The sequence below is a fragment of the Protopterus annectens genome, chromosome 11.part0, assembly GCF_019279795.1.
Source record: "Protopterus annectens isolate FY-2018-M chromosome 11.part0, PAN1.0, whole genome shotgun sequence".
Lineage (NCBI taxonomy): Eukaryota > Metazoa > Chordata > Ceratodontiformes > Protopteridae > Protopterus > Protopterus annectens.
In genome coordinates, this window is record NC_056745.1 from 294,053,436 (window position 1) to 294,067,808 (window position 14,373).

Consider the following 14,373-nt stretch of genomic DNA (forward strand, 5'->3'; position numbering starts at 1 on the left):
TTTTAGGTTTCAGATGTAGCTAAAGAGTGCCTTATGCTTGTCTTTAGCCAGGGATGCTAATTTAGTCTCATAACTTGCCTTAGAGGATATTAAAAAATATCTAATTTGATTGTTCAAGCTGTGGAAGGTATTCATCCTCTGTCGAGTAAGTTCCCTTTTGTTCTTAAGAGATCAGTTTCTTTTTTTGTTATATAACTTATTTATGTCTACAGTCTACCAGGGTGGCTTGTTTTTTCGGGAGGACCTGGTTTTAGTTCTGTCAGGTACAGCTGAGTCAATACATTTAAGTGACTATAAAAGGCATGTGTGTACTCTTCAGCATAGGAGTCATTGTTGGCTGTGTTAGTAGTTCTTCATTAATCACTGTCAAAGGTAGGCTTCCTAATTTGAAGTTCTTTACATATGGACCCTCTGGGCAACCCTATGAAACAAGAACACTGGTAAAAAGAGGACTGGGTTTGAGAATTGATCAGACAAAGGCATCTGCTGGTGCTAAACTTAGTTTTGACAGGAGCATACCCTTGACTAGATAAGCACAGTAAAAGTCCTGTTAATTAATTATGCAAAAGGTATCCCAAAAGAGTGAATGAATAACAACAGGTGAACCATCGTGCAATAAACAGGTAACCAGCAAAAGTAGGATCTATGTGGGACCAGATAATGTGCATTTTCAACAAATTCAGTTAAGAACAAATCACTAAGTGTCAATGAAGTAAGCATGTGAAAGCATGTGTCAAGAGACAAATATGATCAGCATGGTGGTTCAGTGGTACAATCGCTGGCTCATGGTTACATGGTCTGAAATTTAGTCCTTACCTCTGTCCACTGTGCAAGTAGATTTTTGCATGTTCTCTCTAACATCTGTGTGGGTTTTCTTCAGATACCTTTCCTTCCTCCCACCTCCCATAAATACTGTGGTTGATGACATACATAAATTGATAAACAAAGTTCCATGTATGTTGCACTTAACCTTGTACTTGAGGCCTGAGTTTTGTCTGAAAAGGATTCATGAGAGACCAGTTTGCCATCCTGGTTAACAAAAAAATTACTAAATGAAATAAGAAAAAAGCAACTGAGGTCTCCATGGATATAATAATGGTAATATCATTGAATCACTGTGTCCAGAGCAGGAACTCGGAACTGGGTGTATATCAGAAGTTTGAACGCCGAAACCTCGAACTTGGAAGTCCGAAGACTGAAAATAACGAAGCCACATAACATCAAATTCTTTCCCAGGGAAATAATTCTGTGGGCCATTTCCGCGGCTTCTCTATTTCCTCCACTGTGGTGCGATCTCGGAGTTGGTATATTTATGTAGAGGGGTGTGGGGGGCTGTGCTCCCCACACTGGGGGGTGTGGGGGGGCAATGCCTCCCACATTAGAAACAGTTTGTAGTGTTGGTGCGTTTCGTGTTTTGTACTGGAACAGTGATTCTTTTCCCAGTCTTCGGAGTATTCAGTTTTTGGGTTCAGTATTTTCATAGTCACAGTTTTGACACTTTAACTGTGTGATACAGACCCCTTGGAACCAAATGTGAAATACAGATCTATGTTAGGGCAGTTCATTCTCCCAATGGAAATCACAGAGACTTAACTATATAGATAAAAAGGAGGCAGCCATAATATGTACATCAGAAGCCCACATAAAAGTAGCATACCACATTAATTACAGAGAAAACATAATTATACTAGCGTGACTGAAAGGAAAAGATATGCAAATAGGTGTAGTGGTGAGCCTCTAAAACACCCAGGTCCTGCAGTATGCTGGCCCCCCCCTCCTTCAGAACTGGTTCTCAGCCTTACACTCACTGCTAGCTAAAATATGCCTCAGGTCCTCTGTGGCCCGGAAAAAGGATAAAGTGGGCAACAGAAAATAAAGGAACCAAAAAGAAACACATTCAGGCAGTAGTCCATAGTGTTATAGGAAGACACAGAACTAATACCCATTTAAATTAAAATGTAATTAGGTACAAGGTAAAAAAAGAGTGAAATCCACATATCTGCCATAAAGACTTTAAAAGAAATCACAAAAGATGTCATCAGTTAGGAAGCAAGCAAGCTCTTGCTGAAAAGGTAACAATAAATGAAGACTGTGTACAATACACACATATTAAAGCAAAGAAAACAAAAACAATGTGTTGTCATTTCTTGGGTGGTGGTAACAAATGTGTTGTGATTTCTGAGGGCGGTAATATTATGCAAAATGAGAGAAAAACAAGATGTTGGACAACAGAAAAAAGTAAAATAGACAACAGATATTTTTTTGAAGAACACAGAACAAATATAGAGAGAAAAACAGCAAAAAGTAAAATAGACAACAGATATTTTTTTGAAGAACACAGAACAAATATATAGAGAAAAACAGCAAGCTTAAACAAGTCTAGTACCCAACAGTAATAACAAGCAGAGAATCAAGACTATCACAGAACATGTCATTTTGGAATCCATAGTGGAATTTTGCCAGCAAAATGACAACCATTTGTCTATTAACTTGCTGTTGGCCATGTTGGTGACATATGGCATATGTCTATCTTCAGGAGAGACCCAAGGTAGTATTTATACGGATACGGGAAACTTTCCCAGGGCACAGAGGAAATTAATATGTATGCAGGTATGAGAAATTTTGCCAGGATGCAGAGGAATTAGTTCTATAGTTACTATCAGTATTTTGTTAGGTTTGTCTTTATATCAATTGATGTATGTTAATTGTAATGAAATATAAAATAAAATATATATAGAAGCAAAGCACCCCTACTCTTTTTTTTTTCAGTAAGTGTCACGGTGTCTAACATCCATCTGTGCTACCACCACCATAGGATAATAAGACCAGAGATGAACATCTCATGCCAAAGGTAGCACCTCTGGAGTGCACACCCCTCTAACTACATTGCAGTGTCAGTAATGAACATGTACCTAAACAAATAGGGTGACGACAGAAACTTCAGATTTATGATCTTTCTGGCATCAAAGACTAGTGTGGCACCTGTTGAGCCACTGACACTGATGTACATTGTACATTATATAAAGTTAGGTTATTATGTTGCATTTATTCTAGTTATTATTGTCTTCACCCCCCCTTCCCCCATTTTTACTTAGGGTCAGGGTGTCACACCAGTATTAGTTAATGTGATCAAATACTACGTTTACACTACCAAGTGGCTTTGGATGGTAAGCTACTTGCAGTGCAGCTGTAAATGTGACTGCGTTTGCTATGCTGCAGAGTAAGCAGGGCTAGAGACAAAGTAGGGGAAAGGAGAGGAAAAAGGAGGAAGAGGAAATGGGTGGTGCCAACAGGATGTGATAAACAGAAGAGAACGGTGTAAGGATGGACTTATGCCATACCGCATCTTCTGCGGCTTTTTATCAACATGTAGAACAGGAATTTCCTTCTTAAATACCAGAAGGTCTTGGATCGAATGCACTTTAAGTAGAAGGTTGTTTGTGTTCATGGAAAAAGGAAACTGAACGTACCTCTCAAGCTACAGACATTGAAAATAGGTACAAAGGCCTTTAAAAAGCAGCTTCATTCAGCCAAAAATAAGGACATAACATTTTATGCTAATTAGAATACCAAATAGCACATAACTCTCCCCACTTCCATTAGGAATCTGGGATAGTACTCAGAAGCACATTAAAAGAGTGCGACAAAATGATGGAAAAATATACGCATGTTTTGGACCGGAAAAAAAGGAACATTCCTCCAAAATGGGGACAGTTGAGAGATCTGACTGGGAATCATGTGAGAGACCATGAGAGATTACTTGGAAAGTGAATTCCTAAGCAGTTTGAATGGTGTGCACCAAATTATGAGATCAGCTAATTCTGAGCAGAATTACATGTGTTATCTTCAATAAAAAGGCATAGCCCTTACAGTAACCATTTGAAATTTTGGGTCCTGCTAGAGTGAGTCCCGAAACACAGAAGCTGAATGGCTGAAAAGTCCAAGATGGCCATTTCCTGTAATATTCCCTTTTCTTTGTGGAATAGCAATCTCGTAGTTGGCATATATACGTTTAGGAGGTTGGGAGCTTGCCCGCCACATCTGGAGGTGTGTGGGGGGACCCCCCCCCCCAGCAAAAAAAAAAAAAAGTTTTTAGGAGAAGAGTGATCTTCAAGATTCATTCTTTTACTGGGTTTTCGGCCTTTTTTTTTCGGCTTATCGGTACTTGGCATTTCTTGCACAAATTAAGCCCATATAGCATAGTGCAGTCTGACAACTTCTACAGTGTTATGGTTGTTATGGGCTAGAGACTTTAAAAACTCTATTCTAGATCCTTTCCGGGCTGGTGTACAAAATACTCTGAGGGTTGCACAAGACTACTGGCCTACACAATAATTTAGACAAGAGTACTGATCAGACTATGTTTTTTCTGGTTTCAGGGTAAGACAGCATTTAATTTTATCCATCCATCAATCCACAACCTCCTTTTCCATTTTTCTCACATAGGGTTGGGGTGTCACTTCAACACTGACAATCATCTACAGCCGAGGTTCACAATGCTGGGTGGCTAGCCCTGCTGTGGTTGTTCTTCCATATCGCACATTCATACCTGTGGCCAATTTAGAGTGTCCAATCCACCTACTGCATACCTTTGGAATGTGGGAGTAAACTGGAGCACCTAGAGGAAACCCAAGCAAACGTACGGATGACATGCACACCCCACACAGAAAGTATCCCAGCCAAGAACTGAACCAGAGAACCTCTTCTTATAAGGCAACAATGCTATCCGCTGAGCCACTGTGATTTTATATACAGCACCAAATTTCTGGTGAATGTGCTTGACAGAAGATTCTGCATTACAGGGAAGGTCAAACTATAGTCACAATACCAAGGTATTTCCACCCGGAAGCAATCTCAAAGGGGCCAACTGGGCTAGTGATACATCCAAACTGCAGATATCTGACTGCAATTCTGATGTGCTGGATGACAGTAGTTAAGCAGAATTATGAGCATGCTTAGCAGGAGTTTATGTTCTATGTTCTCATGCATTTGGTTACAGAAGAATGCTGAAAACGAAGTCCTGTGTAACCCCATGAAAAAAGACTGTAAGGACCGATGAAGCCTTCTTTCCACATAATAGTCTATCCTATCAATCTAAATTTGAAACCAAGAACAAACATCACTATTTAACTCTTTCTGGTTTAATCTATACACAAGTAAAGTATGAACAGTGTCAAAGGTTTTGCTGACATCAGAGAACACAGCATCATCATTGTCAACCTTGACAGATGTGACATACTCAGGAACCTTACTTACAGTGGAGTTAATGCCATGACTTGACTGGAAGCCATGTTTGGAGATGGGAAATATGTTGCATTGGGCAAGATGATCAGTAAATTGTTTGCCATCAGGAATGCCTCTAAATGGACTGAGTACAGTAATTGGTTGGCAGTTCTCACCTTTAAAAGGCTCAACTCCAAAATGGAAGTATCTTGCCTTAAAATAATAAAAAGAAGGATGGTGTAATGGCCAGTTAGCTTTACACAGTCTTGTGACATGATACTGACATTTCACAAAACAGATGTTGAATAAGTAAAAATGAATGAGGATCCCTAATATTTTGTGACACGTATCTTGACTGGAGTTTTGTTGTTAAATCATTTACTGCTAAACTGAAACTATTACAAAAGGTGGTGGCAGTGTCACTGTGGATAGGCAGAGAGAGGGGATTGATGTTGGTGCTGCAGGGGCTCCTTAACAGGCTCTTTAATACTTTGCAGAATTTAAATGAACATCCCAGATTGTTTTGTCGCATCACAGTAAAATGTTGTTTAAGCTGCCTAACTTTGAAATTTACCTCAGAGGTATTATTATACCGGGATTCTATTCCCCAAGACTTTGACTTCTTATAGGCTTTCATCTAAGGCAATATGGTGGCAGATGCCTTAGTAGACACCTGGTCTTTGGTATCTGCTACATCTGTAACCTTGTCCTTCCTGATGGGTTCACTGAATAGCTGTCAGTATCCCAAGTCTTTGCAGTTATTTATGTTTTGATTGTTTTTTACCTTGCTAAGGGATATTAAAATCCCCATGGTATAGAACTTCTGTGTTAATGTTTTGATCCAGGATTAAGTGGCCAACAGTACTGTTTTTGCAGGTTCAGGTTTGAAATAGATGAAGGCATCTGTGCTACAAAGTATCCTATAAGCAAATTCTTGTTTGAAATATAGATGATGCAGCTTTACTACACAGTATCATATTTACAGATCTTAGACTGAAGTATATGAAGGCAGCTTTGCAGCACTACTTGCTACTAAGGTATATGGAAACAGCAGCGGTCTCTCTGCCTTGTATTATAGCTGTCTTGGGGAGAATGAGATAGTACTTCAAGCCTTAAAGTCTCATTTTACTTCATTCTTTGTATTACCAACGTAATCCATTTGTGGCTGATACAAAGCTGGAGCCTGTTGTGTCACTCAGTGGGCACCCCCCGGGCACCCCCCCCCCCAGGCATAGAAACATTCTGTGAAAACTCAAGCAAAGAAAAGAAGTAAAGGCAGACCAACTGACACTCAACCTGGGGAAGGAAGTGTTGTGAAGCAGCAAAGGTAAATGTAGTGTCACTCTACTGTAGAAAGGGAGTTAAAAAACATAATGCTAGTACCTGCAAGCTCTCTTATCTATTCTGTAGATATTCAGGCAAACTGCTATATTTTGTATACAACTTATGCCAGGTTTCAGAGTCATAGCAAATGTGGATTTAAGAAAACAAGATGATTACACATGTAACTCTGCTTCCAATATTCAGATATAGAAGCACAATGCCAGCTTTGTACACATTTTGTGTCTGTTGTTTTTGGCAAAGGGCAGCCTTTCTGAAGCTGTCATATACACCTGCTGGGAGCCAGCTGGTGGATAGGGATAGGTTCCCTCACCTTTAAAATATTAAACAGTTTCTACCTCACTCTACATAAATTAAAAATCAACACCAACCCCTACAACAGAAGAACCAAGAATGGCAGTACTCGGATGCTGGAAAGACAACCTTTTGAACAAACCATTGGAGAAAAGAGCTTATCCATACTAATCCCTGTCACCTGTAATATCTCCCTTCAAAATTTAGAAGTAAAAGAATACCCCCAATAGGGAGCTCAAAAAAACCCTCAAACTCTGCTACACTTCCAGCTGCTATATGGTATATAACGGTTATAATAGGTTCTTTCTTATAAATTCCTTTCACCAATAACTATAACCAAAAATTACCAATAACTAATGTTTATTAAGGATCTCTAAAGTACAAAACTACTCCTCCCTTTCAGTTACTGTAATTATGAAAGTAAAGCAATGCTTGTAGTCTTGTCTTCAAACACCAATAAAAATGCTGGTCACTCGTCTCCAATTAACACTTTATAGTTCATATGTTTATCCTTCAAATTATACCTCATAATCTCTAAAATTTGATTTGTATAGGACCTATGTCAGGGCTAAAAATGGTTCAAGGACCAGCCCACCAGTACAGTTAACAAAAAGAAACAAAAAAACACACAAGCAAATGTCAACAGGATAGGAGCTCTTTGTTTCGGCCTCAGTGCATTTTTTTCATTAAATGTTTGGAAAATAAAATTCGCTCTAGATAATGAAAGGTGATATTGCTTTATTCTACTTAAGTTACAGAGGGAAGGCAAGTTTTGTATGCCTAAACACTAGATACTAGACTGGAATGGAGGTACTGTGTGTTTTGTATCTACAGACACTGTATAGAAAGAAATGTTGGCAGAATACAGGCTATTGTGGTTGTGGTATTTAGGCTACAAGGTATTAAGAGAAATGCAAGGAATAAGATGTTTATGGCAGAATACAGAAATGGAAGCATGATGCTGGTACACTATTAAGAGCACTAGAGCTGAATAAAGGTTAACTTTGCTGTGATTATGTGACTGAGAGGCTGTTAAGTGACAGGTTAATGATCTGATTACTCTGACTGATTAAGCCAAAAGGACATGGCCCAGTGCTTGATGGGAGGGATGGATCGAAGGTGCTTTCATATTTTAGTGCAGCAGCTAAACAGTCCACACAAGTGACACAGCGATAACAGCTAGTATAATTCATTTTGTATTGCGGTAACAGAATGCATGTCTGAATTCTTATTCTAGCTGTTTTACAAATAGGTACTGATCCCTACCATGATCGTGGTTTGAATAAGTATGCTGCTCGGAATGGTTTGCTAGTGTATTACTGTCTACTTCTGTCTCTGTTAGAAGATATTGCTAGTCATGCTGACCAGGCACAAAAATAAATCCAAGACAAAGAGAAATGCTAGAGGTATTTCTCTAACCTGCAAGAGTTTTCAAGATGTTGAAACAAGCTCTGCCCTACTTCGAACAGCTACAAGAAACACAGCTAATATTACACACAAGTACCCACAAGCACACCAGATAAAAGCAGCTACATAACATACAAAGCATCTACTTACTTCCTCAGTCAAGAAGGAAACTCATGGCGGAAAATGAGCAGTAAACCACAGTGGTATTCTTACATACTCTGGGAACGATCTGTCCAACCTACACAGTAACTACTACTGCACTGCTGATGAAATGGTTGGGGATGCAGAATGCACACAGGTTTTAGGGAGAAAAAACACCTTAAACAAGAAAAAAAGTACAGGTAACCATAATGACATACACAGGGGTAAGGCAGCCATCCACGCCATAAACAAAACTCAACAAAAATGTGATATTTTATGCATAGTGTACCCTAATCACAAAACTCTTCCCTCACACTTTCAGTACTCTGTGTAACACAAGCAAATACAGACAGAATGGCTATGGAGACCAACAGTCCTTATGTAAGTAGGATCTGATATCATCACAAGAAAGATTAAGATGTCATGCATCATGAAAGATGTACTCATGGAGTTATAATTTGCAGTAATGTGGAAAGACCACTGACATAAAATAGAGGGATCATAACATGCAGAAAAAGGCAGCACTGGCAGCAGGTAAAGAAACTAAAACTTTGCTGTAGTTTCTTTATTTTCTTAATCTGAAACACAGTCCTTTGCATTTCATGCAGATACGGGAACTCCTGAAAAGTTTCATGTGTTTGCAAAAATGGCCACAATTTTGGCATTTGAAAAGGTGGAAACCCTAACACACAAATAAATAACAGGGCTCACCAGATTAAAAAAAAAAACTGTACTTAATCTTTGCACAAAGAAAACGAGTTTTGTCATACCGTCATGCCAGCTCTGCTGAACTTTTCTAGTTCAAGTAGAAAGTAACTCAACAATGGCAGGACCTTTCTTTTAAAGAAATCTCATCTACTAGGATTAAACAATCTTCATGTTTATTGACCAGGTTCATATAACTGTGATATGTACTGCTCAATATCAGCTGCAGCAGAGATTAAGGACAGACAAGGCGAGGGTGTTTGGCAGTTTAACACAAACAAGGGAAAAAAACTGCATTGAACAGTGTTAGATTCTCTAGGTTTCTGTTAGATTGTTGTGCGACTATAAGCAATTTATTAAACCAAAGAGTGCTCCTGGGCTGTCTCTGAAAGGTGGCACTTAAGTTTATCTACTGAAACAAAATAGGAGATTTTGAAATGCATGTACCATAGCATAGGATGGATGCATACTTTCATCCATGGTACCATACCTCTCAACTTTCCAGAATTTCACAGAATAACCAGATTTTGCCTGATATTTTCACCAGTCTGGCCATTGTAAGAATGTTTGGTTTTCTGGTAAATCACTGAGGACCGCAGTCACTGAATAATGAAAGGCATTTGAGTTTTATTGGTTCACTGGCAAGTACTAGACTAGCTCCATTAACAGTACAGGGGCAGTCCTGGGGTAAATTTTCTGTTTCCCATCAATAGCTCAGTGTTGTTCTTCAATATGGACAGGAGTAAACTTTGTTTTATGTGAATGGCGAGTCTGTTCCACAGCAGCGATATCCTCTGCGAAATATACCTGTCCCTCCATGATGCTGCAGAACAGACGTAGACCCCTAGACTGAGTATTTCTGGTGCCATATGACTTGTTGATGTACAGTAAATCCATCAATAATAGGTCGAAGGATGCCTTGTATGCTAGACACAAGTCACCTCTTAGTCTGTAGGTTCATAGATTCATAGATTAGTACTAGGCTAACTGCACTTGTGAGCCATTTGAAGCCTAGCTATTCCCCCTGTGTGAGAATCAAACCCTGCACCTTGTCTTTATAAGGTAAACACCTTAACCATTATGCCACCCCTCCCAGTGATAGGGTTTTGAGTCAGTCCATGAACGGCATGTTGTTTAGGTCTTTTGTTCTTTTAGTAAGGTATCTTTGTGGGCATTCTATTTGTTGCATATGCTTGGATAGATACATGCCAAAAGGGGCATTATGTTCAATGACTGACCTAGTGAGGTCTGAGTAAAGGGAGACAATGTCACTCCTAGATTTAGACACTACCCCTTTGTTTATAACCAGTGCAGTACTGAAGGACTTTCTTACAACAATAGACACATGTTGGTCAAATTTAGGTCACTGTCCAGATAGGTTCCTAAATCCCAAACAACTGGATCTCAACTCTTAGTAGTGTATTGCCAATGTGGTAGTTTCCTGGGGTAGGTGACTTCTCAAAGGATATAATAATGCAGTTTTATACATAAACATCTATTTTATACTTAAACATTCTTCAGAAAATGTACTGTAATGCAAAATGTGTTATTCTAAGATTATTTTTGACTTTGTCCAGAATTCTTAAGCTAAGATGCTAAGAGGTATGTGTTGTGCTGTGTTTAGTTTTAGGACCTACTGGGCATCTGAGAAAACAACACAAGTGTGATAACAGAGGGAATGCAAAGCAAAAAAGGAAATACATCTCAAATCAGGGACACTTTTAGTTTAAATAATGGTACAACTATTAACTTTAAAACTTATCAAAAATAGTGTTACTATCGCTCTTGATAGTTGTGTCCTGTAAAAAAAAAAAAAGGAAGGAAGGAAAGAAAAAAATGACAAATTCCCCAATATTTCAGGGCAAACTTTTTTTCCTAAATTTCTACTAATAGCTGTCTGTGGTGGAAGTGACGGATGCGTTTTAAGGTGGAGGTGGGATTACATCAAGGATCAGCTCTGAGCCCTTTGTTATTTACAATGGTGATGGACAGGTTGACAGGCGAGATCAGACAGGAGTCCCCGTAGACTATGATGTTTGCAGATGACATTGTGATCTGTAGTGAGAGTAGGGAACAGGTGGAGGAGACCCTGGAGAGGTGGAGATATGCTCTAGAGAGAAGAGGAATGAAAGTCAGCAGGACTAAGACAGAATATACGTGTGTGACTGAGAGGGAGGATAGAGGAATGGTTAGGATGCAAGGAGTAGAGGTGGCGAAGGTGGATGAGTTTAAATACTTGGGATCAACAGTTCAGAGTAATGGTGAGTGTGGAAGAGAGGTGAAGAAGAGAGTACAGGCAGGATGGAGTGGGTGGAGAAGATTGTCAGGAGTGATTTGTGACAGACGAGTACCAGTAAGGGTGAAAGGGAAGGTCTACAAGAGAGTAGTGAGACCAGCTATGTTATATGGGTTGGAGACAGTGGCATTGACAAAAAGGCAGGAGTTGGAGCTTGACGTGGCAGAGGTGAAGATGTTAAGATTTGCAGTGGGTGTGACAAGGTTGGACAGGATTAGGAATAAGTATATTAGAGGGTCAGCCCAGGTTGGAAGGTTTGGAGACAAAGCCAGAGAGGCAAGACTACATTGGTTTGGACATGTACTGAGGAGGGATGTAGAATATACTGGGAAAAAGATGCTAAGGATGAAGCTGCCAGGTAACAGGAAAAGAGGAAGGCCTAAGATAAGGTTTATGGATGTGGTGAGAGAGGACATGCAGGTGGTCGGTGTGACAGAGCAAGATGCAGAGGACAGGAAGAAATGGAAACAGTTGATCTGCTGTGGCGACCCCTAACGGGAGCAGCTGAAAGAAGAAATTGCATAAAACACTTATCTGGAACCTGAAACATCTTAATATTATAGAAAACAAAGAGACAATCCAAATTATTCGTAAAACTGGTTAAGGTTTATAAGGTGTGTACTACGCTAATGACACTGGAGCCTTTACAAGCCTAGCCCATAGAAGTGCCCTGGCATTGTGCTGCCCTACATTAGTTCCCAGTGTCTCTATCAAGTAGTGCCACTGAAGTGATCCCCAGAGTGAACTTTCGGTTTCCCATCCATTCATCAAGACTTCTCTTGAAGAGGGCTTGTGAGTTTATGCTTCCTCTTGCAAAATCTCACATTTCCTTAAAAAATTCTCAATGTGGGTATTACAGCCCTGTGTTTCTTATGCTTAGTCAAACACTCTGCATGTGCTGATGAGATCATAAGGCCGAAATATGCATATCCACAGCTAGTGGGGTTTGGCTTTATTAGCCAGAAATTGTCCATTAAAACGACAAAAACAAGTCATGGGCATTCAGAATCGCCAATTAGCTGAAACGGTGTTCATAAGGGTCATTTGCATATATCCCGTGTGCCTCTGTGAGAGGTCACTCATTGGAAGTTCCAGCTTGGCTGGAGTTTTCATTGTTTTTACTGATTGGTTTTTCAGTGGGACCTTCTCACTTACCATAGCTCTCAACCTTCCATCTCCAAAATGAGGAACACTATCCCTCATAATGTGGAACAAATGGGCAAAATGTGGAAGACATACTAATGCCTTACTAACAACTTCAACTAGGAAGGCCATAGCATGGTTAAAATATGCTGGTTTTGCATATAAAGAAGAACTTTTAATGAATTAATATGATTAATTTCAATTTACCATGGATTTCACTTAAAAATTCCTAACACTGAATGTGTGACAGATTCTATCAATGTGGAACATTGAGGAACATGAACTTTTTAAGACCCCAAATGAGGTACACTTGAGAGGTATGTCACTTACTGATATGGGCATGTGAAAAGGTGGCACTGGCAAAGCATGTGAATCATGCATTTTCTAAAGTAAAAAAAAATCTGTAACTGTAACGAATATCAGCATTTACTGTCTATAATCCACCACCTTAAAAAAACAGTTTATAAACAAGCAAAAGTAATTTTGAGCCAAAATTGTGGATACCCCGCCCCGCCCTAAAAATTAGAGAAAATTGAAAAATTCGCCAGCTATGCTTAGGACTGTGCAATTAACTAGCCCCATCAAAGTGACCGAAAGCCGGAAGGTGAATTAAAGTGGGCGGGGTCAAAATGACTCATGCTTTGTACCAGCGGCCCCACAGGAGTACATCTACAATATGATTGGTAAAGCAGATGTCAATATTCCACGTACCCACAACGGGGTTAACCATTACGTAAAAGTGAACTGTTGAACAAAAAAATCCGGCCGTATACGACATACAGCAACCTTTACTGAAAAACTAAATAAGTACCCTGGTTTCCGCTAGTGTAAGTGGCAGTTACGTTACTTTCGTACAATGACTTCTTCGTAAGACGCTTTGCTAAAAATTATTTTCATCTTACTACATTTACCTGTCAAATGCCCCGGAGTCTATAGCGGCTCTGAGTACCCAGCCAATAAGAGGAACACCAGCTAGTTCTTTAATGTTCTTCAGTGGGATGCCTTTACTGCCGCCTCTCGCTAAAACAATTGCTGCGAAGTGCCCTTTTATAGTACTGCAGGCTGCAGTTGTCTGATCATTACCCGTTGCCATTGTGTTTGTGCTTCCACTCTACTGCTGTATGCGAAGACTGGAACCACTTACTAACGGCTGAAGTCTGCGCGAATGAAACACACCCCCTTGTGTGTAACCAAACAGATCATACAGCCAGTGATACTAGTCCTCTTGTCAAGCACACGTTCAGAGCTTTGTTCTGTTTCTGAACAGATGCTGACTCCTGGATAGCTGTTATGCCTCTCAACTGTCATGACTTTTGGCCCCTTTTTTAATTTGCTCCTCACAAATCACCGAGGACTGAGATCACTAAATAATGACAAGACATTGACTGTCAGAATCTATATCTGTCACAAGCGTACTGTCAACTGTCCAGATTTTTGCCGCAAAATTTCTGTTTGTTCCCCAAAAATGTGTGATTTTCTGGCACATGACTGGCATGATGTCAAGAATGAAGTCACTAAATAAGGACATACATTCCATCTTCAAAGTGAGGAACACTAGCCCTCATAGTGGGGAACACACTAACACCTTCAACTAGGAAGGTCATAGGATGATTAAAATATGCTGGCTTTACTTATAAAAAAGTAATATGAATCTTTTCAGTTTATCATGGATATCACTTAAAAAAATTCCTAAAACTGAATGTGTGACAGACTCCTTCAGTGTGAAACTTATAGGAGCATGAACTTTTTTAAGACCTCAAATGAGGCACGTTCCTCGTAATGAGGTACACTTGACAGGTATGATTTGAGTTTCAGATTCTTTA

General features: G+C 39.6%; 1 protein-coding gene across 1 annotated transcript in view; it reads right to left on the minus strand.

The window, feature by feature from the left end:
* The window catches only part of CMAS (cytidine monophosphate N-acetylneuraminic acid synthetase), a 433,399-nt gene extending 419,646 nt beyond the window's left edge, over window positions 1-13,753 (minus strand). The window contains exon 1 of the mRNA XM_044087790.1: window positions 13,462-13,753. Within this exon, the coding sequence (XP_043943725.1) occupies window positions 13,462-13,643 (182 nt within the window). The 5' untranslated portion in view covers window positions 13,644-13,753. The remainder of the gene's footprint in view (window positions 1-13,461) is intronic.
* Window positions 13,754-14,373: the final 620 nt, after the last annotated feature.